The 18,995-nt window shown below is 43.8% G+C and overlaps 1 protein-coding gene across 2 annotated transcripts; it reads left to right on the top strand.

The window, feature by feature from the left end:
* Window positions 1–585: 585 nt before the first annotated feature.
* Window positions 586–18,558, top strand: LOC147436110 (pre-mRNA-splicing factor SLU7-like). 2 transcript variants are annotated; one of them, XM_086489010.1, is made up of 10 exons: window positions 586–721; window positions 936–1,099; window positions 1,184–1,296; window positions 16,182–16,598; window positions 16,677–16,812; window positions 16,954–17,253; window positions 17,343–17,559; window positions 17,638–17,741; window positions 17,831–17,899; window positions 17,976–18,558. In XM_086489010.1, the coding sequence occupies exons 1-10, from the start codon at window positions 706–708 to the stop codon at window positions 18,051–18,053; spliced, it is 1,614 nt and encodes a 537-aa protein (XP_086345136.1). In that variant the 5' UTR covers window positions 586–705; the 3' UTR covers window positions 18,054–18,558. The 2 variants fall into 2 exon arrangements, with proteins under 2 accessions (XP_086345136.1, XP_086345135.1); XM_086489009.1 differs by having other exon boundaries at window positions 716–848.
* Window positions 18,559–18,995: the final 437 nt, after the last annotated feature.

The following is an 18,995-nucleotide window of genomic DNA, read 5'->3' as shown; positions in this document are numbered from 1 at the left end:
CCATCAAGCAAGATTAGTTTGTTGATGGAGAACCAATTTTCCTATCAAGAGCTACAAAAAAAGATGTCTTTGGGTCCCCAAAGAGTTGGTCTAACAGTAAGTCCCCAAAGAGTTGGTCTAACGGTAAGGCTTTGGCCTCTCAACCTACGGGTTGTGGGTTCAAATCCCCTGTTGGGTCACACTCTAGAGGGACACCTTGTGCTCACCTAGTGTTCACGTTGCTAGGGCTCTTGCCCTTGGACACTCGAGTGCATCCTCCTCCTGGGGTGGGTCACTCGAGGAGGAGGTTCCTAGCTGGTTGCTACGAGTTCTCTCCGTCGTTCCCAGCATGTGGTGCAACAATTAGGTGGCCATGGTGATGCCTACGCGTGGCTCTTGCCCGATGGTACGCAGCCCTTGCCCGACCATGTAACATGGCTAATATTTGGAAGGGATAAGCACCTCCCCCTGTGGGCCCTCTGGTGTGTCGGGAAAAAAAAAAAAAGATGTCTTTGAGACAATTTGAGAATTTCTGGCAAAATATAGGGGAATATTTTGGGAATTACTAAAATTTCAGGGGTATTTGGGTTTGGTAATTTTTCCAAAATAAATTAAGTACGCCATCGAAGGAAGGAAAGCTGGGAGTCGGTTCAAGAGTTTGTCTCAGGCTCGTTCGAGCACTGCTCTTTTGCATTATTCAGGAGTCACGTCTAGTGTTCCCCAACCATGGCGACAGCAGCAGGTAGCTCTCTCTCTTTCTGCGCGCTGTGTGATTTTGGCCATCATGGCGTACAAGCTTGTGTTTGTCTGCGTGCGATCTCGTAGCCTCCATCCAAAGCTGTGTCATGTGATGGTCGCTTTTGCACGAGGTCACTTTTTTCGGCTCCCTCAGATTATGCATCGTAGAATTTTGCATATGATTCCGAGGGTTTCTTATCATAATCAAATTTGTGCAGTGGGATTTAAGTCTAGAGAGGATCACAGGAAGCAGTTGGAGTTGGAAGAAGCTCGAAAGGCCGGGCTTGCTCCTGCTGAGCTTGACGAGGATGGAAAGGAGATTAACCCTCACATTCCCCAGTATATGTCCTCTGCCCCATGGTATCTTAATGCAGAAAGACCGGTATGCAACCTCACCACACCATGTGTGCTGCGTTCTCAACCCATGTTTTGCCTATTTTCATTTTGTGTCTTGTCCCTATTTCAGAGTTTAAAGCATCAGCGTAAATGGAAATCAGACCCCAACTACACCAGAGAATGGTACGACCGTGGTGCAAAGGTCTACCAGGCTGAGAAATACAGAAAAGGCGCTTGTCTCAAGTAAGCTCAGTTGTCAAATGTCTGTCCCAAATTCTGAGTTCTGTGTGTGTGTAGCAGAATTCAGGCTTTTGTAGTGATTGGTGAAGGGATACTGGTTTAAAAGTCTACAAGATGTTGTATGATTAGAGCTCAAATCTCCATTTCTCATCTTTACTTTTACCTGGTGTTAAATACTATTGGGTAATTTAAGGCAGGCTTGTTTATCTTAGAACACGAGCCTAAGTACTTGTCGTCCTCTTGGATCTGATTCTTTTGAGTGGGAATTTTTTTTTAAAAAAACCTGCTTTTCCGTCCTGTTGTCTCTGTGCTTGGAAGCCATGGTAGTTTTTTGAAGGACCGGGCTTCGATTTGCAGAGGGCAAGGAAGCACTTGAGCTTTGATACCACTGTAACCAGTTCTGGTGAATGGGCGGATGGGAACACATTAGACTTGATACACTTTGCACTTCAAAAGAAGTGAATAACCGAAGAATGAAGGTGGGATGGAGAAGATCGGTGGAGTGGGCCTACACACTAGAGTCGCTGGCCTTGAAACTGCCACTATCGGCGCCGGCCGTGGGGTAATTATTTATTGCTTGAGTATTTACAACAAGCAATGGAATTTGCAGTCTTCTTTTGCGAAGTTGCAATCTTCATGCACCAAGTGTGTACGTGTGCACATACACACACCCCACACATTCTTATGTGTGTCCAATTGCCTACACTAATGACTCGTGTACTTGTCCTAAACCAAAAGCAGATGACCCCAAGCATAACTAGTGCTCACACCCATGTCCATGTCCAAAAAGGAGTTTCAATCCTTTTTTTGTTTGAGAGAGAGAGAGAGAGAGAGAGAGAGAGAGAGAGAGAGAGAGAGAGAGAGAGAGAGAGAGAGAGAGAGAGAGAGAGAGAGTGTCACAAACTGATGACGTGGCAGTATGAACTGCTGATGACGTGGCAATACGGACATGCCCGGAAAATCTGCTGACATGCTGACGTGGACAACCGTACGGAAATTCTGAGCAATACGCTGGCTGTGCCACGTGGCAGATTGTACAGATTCCCGCAATTTGTGCTGACTGCTATTGGGGGCAGTTTTTGGACAAGATGCTTTTGGGATTGACTGCTTTTGAACTAATTGCTTTTAGGGCTCTGCTTTTGGGGCATCCCTTGAAAGAATAAATCGAGTCCCTGGGGCCTCACTTTGCAGAGCATCTAGACGCAGAGTCGGAGAGTAGAGGTCCCGTGGGGATTGTCCTTAGCTCAAGCATTAATATAAAAATAAATACTGAAAGGGGCATCAGATTTTGGGGCCAATCCCTATGGGCACGGAACTACGCCGGGCCGTGTCGACTGTTTTAAAAGTGTGATAAAGTTGTGAAGTATTTTAAGTAATTGTCTCGTGTGTCGTGTCAGATTAACGACTTAGGGAGCCCGTTACAGTGGTATTAGAGCTTTAGGCGTGTGCTTTTCTCAAAGCATACCGGTCCTTCAAAGTTTACTGGAAATTTTATTAAAGAATTTTCGTTTTCAGACCTTAAACTTATTAGCCACTTCAACCCTTACTTCATCGCTCATCGGTTGCGCTCCCCTCTTCATCGCTTTATCTTAAAGGACATAAGCCATTAGGAATCCCAAATTACACATGGGTTCTCGTAGAGAATTTGACAGAAAGAACACCTCTCAGCCTCTCAGTGAGAAGGCAAAGAAAAGTTGAATTTCGGCGCGGGAAGTGAAGAAAAGAATGGATTTGGACAAATTTTTCGGTGGAGAAGTTTGCCAAAGCGAAGTACAAGCGTCCACTATAGGTTGACACGTGTGTGGAAAGGTTGATCAAGTACTCCAGAGGCCCGAGATTTGCAAAACACCTGAAGAATTACTCGATTGATGAGATTCACTCGAGATGCCGTGAGGCCATTGATTCTCCTCTTAGGACGGGAGGAAAGCTGAAAGGATAGATGAGTGCAGAAAAGCAAAAGCTTTACTCGTAGGAAGAGCTGTTGACCAGAAGATGAACCAGATACTGGAAAGGACACGGAAAGGGATACTGATGTTTTGACAGTATCCTACTTTATGACTTTATGAATAGAATTTTGAAATAGAAATTCTCGAAGATGATTTTGATTTATGAAATTAATGTTTTTTGGAAGATCTAGTTGTTTGTGAACAGATAGCAGATGAAATCGAGAATGAGATTATGATGAATTTGCATCTGAATGCAAACGAGAGCAATGCCAACTCTAGATTGAACTCGATCACGATTCGAGATAAGAATCATGAATTTTGAATGCTGATGTTGATTGATAATGAATGATATGACTGGATAGTGTGGTGAATGCTGAGATGGCTACACAGAGAAAAGATGACTAGATAGAATGATTAAAACACTCTGTTCAGTATGAACTCAATGTCTGATTGATGAACTAGAATCCCCGGAAATGATTACTCTCATATGTGATTGTGTTGAGTGCAGGATTGAAAGACGGAATGATTGACGAAACGACTGCAACATTTCGGTCTTGGGAAATCTATGGTCATGATCGCAATAAGGATTAGTTTCCGGTGTGGATCTAGATGCGATTGCTAAATATGTTACTAGGAATCATGGTCCTAGATCAGAATGGATTCTATGTGTTATGATCTGAATGTGATGTGACTGTCGTCTTTGTACAAGTGTTAGATTTGTTTCGTCTAGTGCGTCGGTACTTAAGAGTCGGTGTCTACTGAACTGGTTTATGGCTTATTTTTGATTTTGCGAGCGATCGAGGGCGATTACAACTCTTTCAAGAGGGGGGTATGCTTATCCTTATTGCGATCATGTCTATAGAGATTTATGAGACCGAAATGTTGCAGTTATTTTGTCTTTCAATTCCTGCACTCAAACAAGTCAAATGAGAGAGTACAAATCAATCATATTCAATTTTTGGAATTCCGTTTTGCATGTCCCATTAGTTGTATAAATTCAGACTTGTTCAAGGTAGTAATCTCGGATTTGTGTAGGGAGTCCGTAGCAAAACCGCTCACTTTGTTCTTCAAAAGTGACCTTCTTAAATGAAGAGGTCGGTAGAAAAGGATCTCGCAATATGCGTCCAAATGATCACCCTTGGTCATCCGAAGATGGTTCCAAGCGGTTCTCACATCTCGTTCGTACTCCTGAGTCAACCAAGAAGAAATAAAGAGCTGTTTGAACTTCAACCACTTGACCGGGGCTTCGTTCCTCAGAAGAAGAGTGGACCATCATGTTCGAGCATTTCCTTTTAAGAACGATGCGGCCCTCTTGATCTTGGAGTGCTCTGAGTAATGTCCTCTGGAGAAGGCTATGTCAAACTGAAGTGTCAAACTGTTGAATGAAAGCCAAAGCCCTCGGAGCATCTCGGAATCCAGAAAAGGATTCAAATTTTATTGACCGTCCACCCTCTTTAAATTCCTTTTTCTTCTTGCTCTTATCTTCGAGGAAATGGTTGTGGTTGGCTCTGTAAAAGTGCTTCTTTGCATAAAACATGTGATCGTTGGTGTCCGAACTGTCAGAGGATGACTCCTTCGTAGAACTATCAGAAATTGGTCGGAATCTGATCTTCTTTGCCTTTTACTTGTTCTTTCCAAAGCTTCGCTTCTTGCCCTTTCTGTCCTCCTCACTCGAGCTGGAAGAGGAAGAGCTAGAAGAACTGTCAGAAGGAGAGGAAGAAGAACTGGATAGTCCTTCAAAACGCCACGCTTCTTCTGTTTTCATGCAGATGCAAAAGAAGATTGATGGCCCAGGTAACCGGGGTAGTCGTTGAACAGCACATGGCCTGATCCAAGATGGTTATTTGCGGGGGGAATGTTCATCGACGACTTATGTTTCTATATCTTGTAACATGCATATGTGAGTATCTTTGTTGCATCGTGATGTGCCAACCATTGAATACTCCTATTTTGATGAGATTTTTCTGGGAAACCAACAACTCGGGATATCAAGAGTTCCAATATGGAATGAGACTCCTTATTCAATGAGATTTTTATGGGAAGCCAACAATCCAGGATATTAAGAGCTCCAATTTGGAACGAGAAAACTGATTGTATCTCGGAATGTCTCTCGAATGACCCTCAAAAATTTTTAAGCTAATTTGAGTTGTTTTGCAGATGTGCTGTAATCGCAAACGATTACTTTCTTTCAAGAAGGGGGGATGTCACAAACTGCTGACATGCCACTGAAGAACGGAGCCAACCTGCACATCCTGACCGAGGGGCCTAAACCCTAAGAAGAAGCAGTAACAACAGAAGAAGAAGAAGAAGTTCCCACCAGCATATGGGACCTCGTCCGACGGAACCCAAGTGACCTAAAGACCTTAAAATAAAGCAGGACCAATACACACACACAAAAATCTATGGCGTAGAAGATGATGATGTGGTAGCTGTAGGGACGCCCACGATTTGCGATGGCAATGCCACGTGGCAACTTGTACGGATTTCGAATTTCGTGCTGACACTGTTGACGTGGCAGGTGTATGGATTTCCTAAAATCGTGCTGGCTGATTTCAGCATGTGTTTTGGGACTGGAAGCTTTTGTGTTTAAAGCTTTTCATGTAATTGTTTTTCATAGGCCAAGGGCCTTTAAATATGTAAAGAGGGCTGATACTCTGACACGCTTCTACGTGAGGTGCAGAGCTTGAAGTATCGGCAATGTATTGAGTTCAAGCAATATAAAGAGATACCGAAAGGGGAGCGAGGGTTTGGGGCTAGTGCTCTGGTGCAACTCCGCCACTTCCCATCTTGTGTGTCGTGCACTCTCTCTCTCTCTCTTTTAGTTCAGTTCTTATTTGAAGTGCTTAAAGTTGTTCAATCTGTTCTTTTTCGTTGGAACGTGGTACCCGTCTCCGTGACATTGCGTCCTCTCGAGCATAGCCGTCTGTTGAGAATTTCCATTTGGGCTCATTTCGGCCTCCGTTTCTATCTGGCAGTACTGTGCAGGCAATTTCGTCCTTTTATGTAGAATTTTTGTTAGTGAAATTTTCTGCAGATTAGGTCCTTTACAATCTTCTTTGGGTAGACGGTCTCTCGAGACACACGGTCTGCGGTATGAAGCTAGTCAACGACACTCCCCCGGCAAATAACCTAAAAAGGTCCGGGCCATGAGTTCAGAGGACTGGTACAACCAAACGCTCCAGCTCCCCTGACCACAGCCCGTGTCGCTTGGAGGTTGAAGCATACAACCAGAGGCTCCCCAGGGCCCAGACATCCTACCTACGTCGTTTGGAGATTTTCTGACATACAACGAAACGCTCCCAAGACATCCCGTCTGCGTCGTTCCAAGGTTCAGACAATCCCAAAACAACATTTCTCACTACTACACTCGTAAGTAAAATCACCAATCAATGAAACCAATATTAAAACCAAAATCAATTATTTCAAATCGGCACCAAGACAGGTTTAAAACAGATACCATCAAATTTAAACAAATTTCAAACAATACTTTCTCAATTAGAGTTCAAAAGTATTTACTACAAAACAACTAGAAAATTCATTTAGGTTTTTGTTCGGACAACTGAACTTTGAGGACGATTGGATTGTCCTTCTGCATCAGGGTAATGGTTCGGTTCCGGATGTGGAGAGTCGCATCATTCTTGTCGCGCCAAGACATGCCCAAGAGAATGTCGCAATTGCCCAACTTCCTACTGTGGAAATCGGCTTTTCCATGACATCTTGGATAATCACTAGAAGAGCACCAATGAGCGGTACCACTTTCTGAGTTTGCCCCGTGGCTAACTCGACCCTCTGCATCATAATCAAAGTGCATCTGCTTCAAGAATTCTGGAGGGATGAAGTTCTTTGTAGCACTGGGGTCAAGGAAAATAAGTTCTTTCAAGCCGTTGATTTTGTCATATGCTCGACACAATTCATTTGTACTTTCAAGGCGTATGCCGTAGATATCGGGGACTAGTCCAATAGCGGGTCTATCTCTCTTAGCTGGTTGTGGCCCTTTGGATTTTTCTATCCTGGGACCAGAAGGTTGCTCTAAGACGTCGAGGCTCGCATAGGACATGTAGTGCTCTTGCATGGTTGAAACTTGCTTGGATAGATAATACTCTTGCAACGGTGATGGTAGTCCAATGGTGTATCACTCGCATTGGTTCTCCAAGGAAATGAACTTAAAGGAGGACATTGGACTTTAGATATTGAGAACCTTAGGTTATAATCTTCCATTTCTTCTGTGGCAAACATTCTCATGTTGCCCCATTCTGCCAAGATTTGAACCTCAAAGAGAGGTCATATAATTGCGTGCAAATATTGTCTTGAAAGCTTGCCAGGTCCTTGGAGCATGCGGTTGCTTCGAGATTGAACTCCACCATTGCATGACATTATCTTTAAGAAATTCCGTTGCTCAAGAAATCTTTGGATTCTTTTGTATAGTTTTCCAAAGCATAGACGTTGTCAAATTGCTGTAGGAACTGCAATGCTTTCTTCCGATTTTTCATCCCAAAAAAGGTAAAAAATTTGACTGTCGAGCTGCCATCCTTGAAATCTTTCGATTGGTTAGGCGTGTATCCCGGGTATGGATAATAAGGGTATCCATACAGGCTCCAACTATTGTAACCTGGTGGCAGTGGTGGTGGGGGCAACGGCGGTTGCACTGCATGAGATGGCTGCACTATATTCCTGAAGACTCCCCTGATCGGAACAGATGGCTGGGACAGTTACCGATTGGAAGCTCTTGTACTTTCTGGTGCTAGAGGAGGAGGTACCACCTGGGGCATCAAAGGTGGTAACATGCTCGCCTCTTGGAAATTCCCGTATGGGAAGGAATCGACCATCGAGTCTGAGAATTAGAATGGAGGGGTTTCAACTTTCTCCGGTTCTTGTGCTTGTAAAAAGATTCTCCTTAATAAAAATTCTCAGTAAAGGGGGAGGGGAGGAGGGGGGACTAGCCCATCTCTTCGTCCCCAATATTGTGTCAATTTTCTCTCTTGTCTCTTTTGGTTGGAAGTCTATTTAGTTCAACTTATTGATAGTTTGTGTGTGCTCCCGCTTGTGACTGTCACAGGGACGGGCACCACGTGTCAACTGAAAAGAATCGACCGAACAACTTTAAGCACTTCAAATAACACTGAATTGAAAGAGATGCACGACACACGAGACGAGGAGTGGTGGAGTTCCACCCCTAGAGAGCACTGGCCCCAAACCTTGGTGTCCCTTTCGGTATCTCTTTATATTGCTTGAACTCAGTACAATGCCGATACTCGCGCTTTGCACCTTCACCTGAACGTGTGCCAGAGAATGAGCCCTTGGCTCATATTTAGAGGCTCTTGGCCGTGAATCGCAAGCCCTTGGCCATGAAAAGCAGTCACATATAAGCTTCAAGTTTTAAAAGCCTGGTCCAAAAGCTAATGCCCAAAAGTTGCCAGCACGTTTCATGGAAATCCATACACCTGTCATGCCAGCAACGCAAATTGCGGAAGTCCGTACAGTCTGCCACGCGGCACTGCAACGCAAAACGCAGGCGTCCGTATAGTTGCCACGTCAGCATTCTCCACGTAAATCTGTTTGTGTGTTTTTATTAATCTCTTTAGGTTACTTGGGCCCCCATCGGACGTGGTCCCGTAAGCTCTTCTTGGAAAATAGGCCACTCAGCAAGACTCTGTAAATTGGTAAGATTTCTTCTACCGTTGCTTCTTAGGATATAGCCCCCTTGTCTAGGATTTGCAAGTTGGCTCCGTTCTTTTGTGGCTTGACACATGAGCAGTTTGTGGCATGTGAGAGTGATGTTAGAGCTCGGCCGCCTCTCTTTTTTTGCAAAGGACGACGATTCTGGGAAGGAACAGGAAGAACCATCACGAGCCACGAACTGTCGATGGGTGTCAGGAAAATCTTGCTGGTGGTAACAACAAGGAAAAGAACTCTCTGTTGAATGAAAGCAGTAGAAGCAACAGGAGTCTCACCAACTTATGGAACCTCGTGGAGTGGGACAAATAATAGTGTCACCAACTTATGGGTTCCCGTCCGATGGGGCCATAATAATAAAAGTAGGACCTGTACTCAACACACACAAAAGGCTAGTGTAACAAATTGATGACATGGTATGACTGTACGGCGGTCGTGTAATTCATGTTGATAGGTTGTACGGACACTGCATTTTGCGTTGATTGTTGACGTGGCAGCCCGTACGGAATTCCGTGTCACGGGCACGAGGACCACGTGCCAACGGAAAAGAACAGACTGAACAACTTTAAGCACTTCAAATAACAATTGAACTGAAAGAGATGCATGACACGAGACGGGGAGTGGCCAAGAGAGCACTGGCCCCAAATGTTGGCGCCCCATTTAGTATTTCTTTATATTGCTTGAACTTAGTATAACGCAGATACTCCATCCTCTGTACCTTCACTTGGAAGCATGCTCGAGAATGAGCCCTTGGCTCATATTTAAAGGCCCTTGGCCTCTCAAAAGCAATTACATGAAAAGCATCAAAATCTAAAAGCATCAGGCCTTCCAAAAGCAGCCTAGCACTAACTCATGGGAATCCGTACAACTGCCACGTCAACATGTAGCAACACAAAACACGAAAATTTGTACATGTTGTCATGTGGCACTGCCAGCGCAAATCGCGGGCGTCTGTACAGTTGCCACATCATCATCTTCTATGCTTTGTGTGTGTTGGTCGCGCTATAGTTTTAATGCCTTTAGGTTCTCTAGGCCCCATCGGACGGGGTCCTATAAGTTGGTAGGACTTCTTCTTCTTGTGCTTCTTCTTCTTAGGGTTTAGGCCCCTTGGCCAAGATCTACAGGTTAGCCCCGTTCTTCAGGCGCTTGACAAGTCAGCAGTTAGTGACATTCTGTGCTTCACGCTAGCAGATTTTAGGCAGTTTGACGAGTGTGCTTTTGGACCCAGATGCTTCTAGAGTTGAATGCTTTTCTTGTATTGCTTTTAAATAGGCCTAGAGCCTTTAAATTTGCGGTTAGGGCTCACTCTAGGGCACTCTTCCGCATGAAGGTGCCGAGACGTGATGCCTGTAACAGACTTGGACACTCCAAGTCAAGAATCTACCGCGACAGCACCAAATAACCACTTCAAAACAGTTCACAATTCACAATTTATTCGACACTGGCCCGGCGGAGTTCCGTGCCTAGAGATATTGGCCCCAAGGACTGGCGCCCCTTTCGGTATTTCTTTTTGTATTAATCCGTGTTCAAAGTACAAGAGTGCGAGTAGACGCTTACACTCAGACTCTGCGTCCAGATGCTCTGAGTTGTGAGAGGCTTGCTCACTTATTTAAAGTTAGAAGGGTTGCCAAAAGCAGAGCCCCAAAAGCTGAAAATCAAAAGCTCAAAAGCTTGGCAAATAAAGCAAAAGTTCTTCCTCTCTCCTTTCTTTTAATAAATAAAGTAGAGAGGCTTTCTCTTTCTCTCTCTTGCTAAAATAAAGCAAAGAGGGTTCTCTCTCTCTTTCTCAGCAATTTGTGTAGAAAAAGCAACGCCAAAAAGCTGCCCAGCTTTTCGTAAATCACGCTGATGTCCAACAAATCAGGGTTAGGGTTAGGGCAGAATTAGGGTTTCTGGTTTTAGGATTAGGGTTTCAACAAAATTAGGGTTTTTGGTTTTAGGGTTAGGGCTTCAACAGAATTAGGGTTCTTGGCAGCCACGTCATCACTTCCCCTCTTGAAAGCATAGTAATCGCCCTCGATTACGCCTGCAAAATAGACAGAGGCCATAAACCGTCTTAGTAGACACTGACTGTTAGTACCTACGTACTAGTAACACACATCTAGCACATGTACCAATTGACAGTCACTCACACGACATCACAGGACATCACTAGACATCACAGGACATCACATGACATTCAACATTCATTCGGATCTTAGACCATGATTTATCGGCAATGTAGCTAGCGATCGCATCTAGATCCAGTCGGGACCTCATCGATGCCCATTGACTAACCCCTATTGCAACCATATCTACTCGAGATCAATTGGACCGAAATGTTGTAGTCATTTCGTCTATCAGTTCCTTCACTTAAACAAGTCAAAGACAAGTTCCGGAATTCCATTTTATAAAGTCATCCAGCAGAATACTGTCAGCTCTCAGTATCCCTGAAGCTCAAAGAGACATCAATGACTCTAGTCTTCAAAAATCGAGGCATCTGTTGCCAAAGGAGCGGAGTAACTCCCCTGTTGTGCAAACCCACTGCACCAGATCTCTAGCCAAGGTGAATTCTGGGTTCCATTTGGAGTAGACTATGCTAAACCAAAGCTTCAAGGTAAAGATTCACATTTCGAGGAATATCTGCTAGGTCCATTCGCTTGGTATCCAATGCGAAGTAGGTCTTGAATTTAACCAAGAACCGTCAGTTCGCTTTACCTTCTTTCTTTCTTTCTGTGCCAATTTCTGTTCTGGAACGAGTATCTGCTCGTTTTCGTCCAATTGGAGTTGTTCATCATCAGGCACATATTCTTCAAAAGGCTTCAAGAGACTCACATGAAAAACATTGTGAATCCTCCAAGTATTCTGGCAGCTTCAATCCAAAGGAGATATCATTCATCTTTTCGGAAAATTTGGTAAGGTCCACACTATTTCATATTAAGCTTTCAAATTCCTTTCCCATTTTTTTTCTTTCTTGCGCGTGCCTTCCCATAATGTAAGAGCACCCAATCCTTCTCCTTCAATTTTAAATTGTGACAATGGCGATCTGCTGCCTTTTTCTGTCTTTCCTGAAATTTTTGCAAAGCCTTCCGGAGCAAGTCTCTTGTGAACTGGTCGGCTTCAAAGAAAAATCTTATCTTTCGCGCTAAGGAAGGGTAGAACCTTCGTAGCAAATTCAAAAATCTCAAATGGCATCTTCCCCATCAAAGAGTCAAACATGTTTCATTGAATTAGCAATCTCTGATTGCCCGTCAGTCTGCCGGTGGAACGATGAAGAGAACTGCAACTGCGTGCCTATGTTCTCCCCAAATAGCCGTCCGAAAACAAACTCGTGAACGTGGGTCCCTGTCGGAGACAATCGTCTCAGACATGCCATGTAATCTAAAGACTTGGGTAATGAACAATCGTGCCAACGCTGTGTTCTCGGGAGATGAAATCCATTGCAATACTTTTCCAGGGCGGGTGGGTATGGGTAAAAAGGTTGTAACAATCCCTGTGCTTTATGCCTGTCAAACTTGACCTTCTGGCATACCAAGCAATTGCGCACAAACTCGTCCACATTCTTCTCGAGTCTCGGCCAAAAGACGTATCTCTCTACCCCCTTCAAGGTGGTACCAATTTCTTTTGTCCCTGCACATGGACAATCCGGAAGTAAACTGTGACAAGATGTTTGCCCACCGCATCTGCTTTTCCGATAGCTGCTTTCATGACAAGAAGTAGCATAAACTCCCATCATCTGTGAAAAACCGTAAAATCGGCTCCAAGTAGGTAATGTTGCCACTGAATAAGAGCATGGATAGCTACCAAAAGCTCTTTCTCACAAATTTGTGTTGTCAATTCCAGCCTTGAGAACAATCAGCTCTCGTAGGCAATGACATTGGCCTTCTTGCATTAAGACCGCATCCAAACTACGACCACAAGTATCACAATATACTTCAAACGACTTCTGCAAATCCGGCAAAGTCAAAACTGGTCCCGTAGTCAATTTCTCTTTCAAAGCCTGAAAGGCAGTCACCTCTGTGGGTCCCCACGAGAAAGGGACTCCTTTCTGTGTCAAGATATGCAAAGGGGAAGCAACCTTTGCAAAATTTCAAATGAACCGCCTATAGTACGAACACAGTCCCAAGAAGCTTCCAACTCCTTGGACATTCTTCAAATCGGGCCAATCACGGATAGTCTCAATCTTGGCCAAATCCATTTGCACTCGTGCTATTGAGACAAAGTGTCCCAAAAAGTGTATCTCTGGTAGGAAAAAATTCACTTTTCTTTGCATTAATCACTAACTTGTGATCTCGTAATGCCTGAAAGACCTGAAGCAGATGATCTTTATGTTCTGCCTCATTCTTGGAGAAAACAAAGATAGCGTCAAAAGAAGTGCCAACAAATAGCCTGTACTCTCGAAAAATCCTGTCTATCCTGATGATATTCACTCTTCAAATCAATCCTGCTAAAACACGAGGATCCCTGTAATGTGTCGAGTATATCATGGATCCTAGGAATCGGAAATCTGTTCTTGATGGTGATTTTGTTGAGAGCTCTATAATCGATGCACATTCTCCAAGATCCGTCTTTTTTTTTTCCAAAACCAACAACACTGGAGGGCAATACGGTAAAGTACTAGGTTGGACAAGACCCTCCCTTTTCCAAGAGGTCTTGCACTTGGTTCATAATCTCTTCGTTCTGGGCTCGGCTCACACGGTAAGGTGGCCGGTCCGGTGGCGTGCTTCCAGGTATCAGATCAATGGTATGATCCTCAGGCCCTCTAAAAAGCAATCGGCATGAGTGTGGAGAAAAATCTTGGCGTTGTTTGTTCAGGTCAAAACATATTTGACCTTCAATCATCATTCAGTTCTCTCCCAAAAAGTGAGTAAAGAAACTGAAGTTCATCAAGTACAATATCTAAGCCCTTCATTTGTCAAAGTCGCACTCGGCCCGGTAGTCAACCACGGTGTTGTTGTTGTGGTACCAAGGGATTTCGAGTAGAACGTCACAACCTTCCAAGGCAAATACGTAAAAACTCCTCGTGCCCTAAACACCCCTGTCATTGCAAACAAAGTTTGCCAATGCTCGGTGTAATGGCAACATCCCTTCCGGGTGCCGCTCGAACTACCTTCGCCTGTGGCCTCAGCCTGTCGAGCGTAATTCCAAATCGAGCCGCCAATTCAAGAAGTTGGCCTTGGCTCCCTCAAAGAGCTTCCCGATCTTTCCCTTTGCCCTAAAAGCGGCAAAGTTTGTACTTTCATTCCTTTTGATTCGGTTCGGGTGCCACGCAATGTGGTACCAATTCTGCTTGTTATTTGCCTTTTCTGCCACGTCCCTCAGCTGCTTTAGAACTTTCTGGCCTTTCTTGATTCTGTTGATTCGGTGCCTTGTTAGGGCACTTCGCGGAGATATGTCCAGTTTCCCCGCATCCAAAGCACTTCCCCTCCCTGATGAAGCGAGCTCGCTCCTAAGGAATAAGCTTGGGCTTTGCATCTTTATTTTCTGGGTTGCTCTTCCTCTTTCTACTTTTATTTGTCGAAGTCTGTTTGGCTCTTTGTGTCATGATCTCATCGGTGAGGTAGGTTAAACTGCCAGAGTGGATGGTAAAACCCCGTTTCGCATGACTCATCAACTACTGAATAGAAGCTGACTTCTGTTCTAAGCAGTGATCTCGGATCTCTGTAGGTATACCCAAGGTAAACCGCTCAATCTGCTCCTTGAACGAGATCTTCTTAAATGAAGAGGCGGGTAGAAAAGAGCTCCAGAATCTCTCGCAATAAGTGTCCATTGTATCCTTCTTGGTCATCCGAAGATGGTTCCAAGCAGTTCGTATATCGCGTTCATACTCTCGAGTCAACCAAGAAGAAATAAAAAGCCTCTTGAATTTCAGCCATTTAAGTGGCGCAGTTGTATTGTTTGGAAAGATCAAATGACTACAACATTTTGTCTGAGCACCTAAGGGTGATGCGAATGTGATAGTAACGAGATTTAGTAGATCAAGACATCCGTGAAAAGATTATCTTGGTCTAGATGTGATTGCTAAATAAGTTATAATGATCGTGATTCTTATCTAAGATCTCGACAGGGATAATGATGTGAATGTTTAGTGACTGTTGTCTTTGTGCAAGTGTTGGATATGTGGGGTCTAGTGCGTTAGTACATAAGAGAGTGTCCTTCGAACTAGTTTTTGTCCTATGTTTGTTTTGCAGGTGTAATCGAGGGCGATTACAATTCTTTCAAGAGGGGAGTATGTCACCAAGTGATGACGTGGCACACCCAAACTTGAAGTGTTTGACCGAGCAAACACTTGGCGGGTTAGGGTTTAAACCCCAATAACTTGCAGATTCTGGCTGAGTGGCCCAAAGGGGGTTAGGGTTATAAACCTAACTCTACTAACTTATAGGGCCCGGCTGAGGGGCCTAAACCCTTTTGAAATCAAGCAGGAGGCCAAATTGTGTAGACCATGCTGACGGGGTAGGCTGTACGGACAGGTCCTGATTTTGCATTGACTGTACGGATAGGCCTGATGCTGCCCTGGGGGTGCCAGATATTGTATCTTGCACTTCTAGAATTGGTTCTTTTCATTGTAACTGCTTTTGGACAGACCAAGGGCCTTCACAAGTGTTCTAGGGCCTCTCCTCTCAGCAGATTAGCTTGGGAGTGCTGGGAGCGCCAGTCTTTGGGACTAGTGCATCTCGGCTCGGAATTCCACAATGCCATGTCGATTTTCCTCTTCTTTCTCTCCCTCTACTTAAGTTTATTTAGTTGTTTGCAGTTTTCTCACATGTGTTGCTGTAAATCTTTGGCTTGGAGTGTCCAAGTCTATTACACATTTACAAACAGCTTGACCCCATGACCAACACACAATGCACACGCTAGAGAATAAGTGCACACAACGTAAGCGCAGAGAAACATATTCGGAAAGTTAAGCAGGCATAGGGAAATGAAAGGTGGCATCATATTAAAAGGGGGCGGCACGAATTTTAGCTCTAGTACAAAATAATTGTTCCGACTATGGAGAACTTGATTCGCATGCAATTGGGTACTGATGACCTTGGTGCCAATTTTGTAGTGGATGGTTTTGCCATGAGTTTAACTTGCACTTCGCTTAGCATTGAATATCGTGTTTCATGTGTTTATCTAAGAGTATGTGTGGAATTACAGATCTGTCTGCTAACTGAACATGTGAGCAGCTGCTTCGTTGCTCTCTGTAGTGTTGATACAATGTTGAGTTCTTCATACCAAGCTTGCAATTTGGTTTAACCTCAATAATTCTCTGTTTTATAACGTTGTCTCTATATTTTGCAGCTGTGGAGCCATGACACATGATAGCAAGGCATGCATGGAAAGACCACGTAAGCTGGGAGCAAAATGGACAAACAAGCACATTGCACCCGATGAAAAGATAGAAGCTTTTGAGTTGGACTATGATGGGAAACGTGACCGGTGGAATGGGTATGATGCAACATCATACATCCATGTTTATAATTCTTACGAGGCTAGAGATGAGGCAAGAAGGAAATATCAGAAAGAGCAGCAGCTGAAAAAACTTGAAGGAAAAGACAGAGGTGATGATACTAAGGTATCAGAGTTGCAGAGCGAGGAGGAAGAGGATGAAGATCTTGAGATGGATGAGGCAAAGGTTGATGAAAGCAAACAAATGGATTTTGCAAAGGTGGAAAAACGTGTTCGTACGACTGGAGGAGGAAGCACTGGAACAGTCCGGTGAGTATTTTGCTGGTATAGATGGTCCATTCATTCTGTCTGTATATGCTTTTCTATTCTAAAATGATTGTCATGCAGGAATTTGCGTATTCGGGAAGACACGGCCAAATACCTACTTAATTTAGATACAAACTCTGCGTATTATGATCCAAAAACTAGATCCATGCGTGAAGATCCTCTTCCAGATACTGACCCGAATGATAAGTTTTACTGTGTAAGTGATTCAAATCTTCATAAGTAATGTACTTGTGGACAGAGGGCTTTTTGTAATGTTTTAATTATGATTCCAGTTATAAGTGAAAGTTGGGCCGTTCTCATCCTTTGTATTTGAGATCTCTTTTTACGTGTGTTTCAGGGCGACAATCAAAATAGAACAAGTGGCCAAGCTCAGGAATTCAAGCAGCTGACAATTCACTCCTGGGAGGCATATGAAAAAGGCCAAGATATACATATGCAAGCAGCACCCTCACAGGCAGAGCTGTTATATAAAGAGTTCAAGGTAAAGAAAGAAAGCCTGAAAGGGCAATTGAAGAGCGACATCATGGATAAGTATGGAAATGCTGCTTCTGAAGACAAGCCTCCAATGGAGCTTCTTCTTGGTCAAACCGAAAAACAAGTCGAATATGACAGAGCGGGGCGAATAATACGAGGACAGGTAAGCATGTAGTACCCATTCTCATTGTGTAAACAGATTGGTCTCGATTATGTCCTGTTTGCTGGCTTAAGGTTTATGATGATCTGCAGGAAAAGGCAGTTCCCAAGAGCAAATATGAAGAGGATGTTTTCATTAACAATCACACCTCAGTATGGGGCTCATGGTGGAAGGATGGCAAGTGGGGTTACAAGTGCTGCAAGCAAATGATTCGCAACAGTTATTGTACGGGCTCAGCGGGTATTGAAGCTGCTGAAGCTTCAGTAGAGCTGATGAAGGCAAACATGGCCCGGAAAGAGAGCCTTCCAGGTTTCTGTTGTTGCTTGCCTTCTTTGGTTTATTTAGTTTAAAAGGTCAATATTAAATTTTTTTTGATTTTACGTTCAGATGCTCCAATTGTCCAAGAAGAGAAAAACTTGGCACCGTGGGGTACAGAAACTAATGAGGAATTAAACCTGGACCCCAAGCTTCTTAAAGAAGCGTTGAAGAGGGTAAAGATCTGCCCCAGTTCCAGGTTATTTATTTTTTGCATGGTTTTTCATGGACTGGCTAAGGTTTTTCTCTCCTTTTGCTATTACAGGAGGATGAAAAGAAGAGGGAAGAGAAAGATGAAAGGAAGCGGAAGTACAACGTCACTTGGAATGACCAGGTATGGATTATCTGCATTATTATTATTGATAGTATAGTCGCATGTAGTACAATGCACTGACTTTATTGTGTTTTAGGTGACGGTGGAGGACATGGAAGCTTATCGAATGAAGAAAGTGCACTTCGATGACCCAATGAAAGATTTCTTACATTAGACTCACAAATGAACACCTGGGTATGGGATTTTGAAAGGAAAGCGCCTTTCAAGTTGTGTATAATTATGAGATATGTACAGCATGAATCGGCTAAAGTAGGGTCTCTTAGAAAGCAATTGCATTCATAATTTTGTGTTTTGGGCTGCTGGGTGAGGTGCGATCACCAAAATCCCAGATCTTCTAGAGTTTGTGTGCGCGCAGAGCTTGCCCTTATTCTGCAAGCACTAGTTGCGACTTCATCGTGTGTAGTAATGCTAAGCAAATGCCAATAGTCACTATCAGAGTCAAAAGGGGTGGCCCCACTGTATTTCTACATAGCCTTTCTAGGTGTCATCCTTGAATTAGAAATGTAGAGAGGATTTGCGTCATGGTTGCATCCATTTGCGTACCGAACCCCTTTTTTCCATACCATATGTTGTACACGTACCGCACGTATTCTGTGGCGTGAGAGCCATACTTCACGCATTGAAGTCCTTCGTTATAGTTCAATTGCACCTTTGGGTCTGTTGAGAATGTGTATGTAGTTAATCTAAAGTTTCATCTTTGATCGAGTATGCCAAAGATAACATAAGTTTTTGTCTTTTTTTAATACATGATGTTCCTTATGTACTTTATTTGATGGTGATGAACGATTCGCATGTCATACTTGTGCAGAATGTATGGTACCTAACGCAACTACCTACCTTGATTTGGAATGTTCATTTTCTCTTTTCCTTGAAAGAATTATGGAATGGATGGTGACATGGTCATGTTACACATGGCCACATGCCCTACAAGAGAAGGGTGAAAGATGTGCAGATTTTTTTTCTGTGCTTTTGCTTGCTTAGTGGATGGGTCCCTTTGTTGAAGGGCCGCTGGCTTCTTTTATATTCGTTTTAAAACGCCTGGGTGGGGCTTCACGTTGTTTCGATTTCGCTGTCTTTCTAGAAATTGAGCTGAAGT

The sequence above is a fragment of the Adiantum capillus-veneris genome, chromosome 18 (genome assembly GCF_014529385.1).
Source record: "Adiantum capillus-veneris isolate H3 chromosome 18, ASM1452938v2, whole genome shotgun sequence".
NCBI lineage: Eukaryota > Viridiplantae > Streptophyta > Polypodiopsida > Polypodiales > Pteridaceae > Adiantum > Adiantum capillus-veneris.
This window is presented reverse-complemented; position numbering and strand designations above follow the sequence as displayed.

What these genes read in the sequence shown, in the direction of transcription:
- LOC147436110 (XM_086489009.1), top strand. Translation starts at nt 764, where the DNA reads ATGGCGTACAAGCTTGTGTTTGTCTGCGTGCGATCTCGTAGCCTCCAT. An exon ending in GATGGTCGCTTTTGCACGAG is followed by an intron (nt 849 to 935) that starts GTCACTTTTTTC and finishes AAATTTGTGCAG; the next exon opens with TGGGATTTAAGTCTAGAGAG. An exon ending in TTAAAGAAGCGTTGAAGAGG is followed by an intron (nt 17,742 to 17,830) that starts GTAAAGATCTGC and finishes TTGCTATTACAG; the next exon opens with GAGGATGAAAAGAAGAGGGA.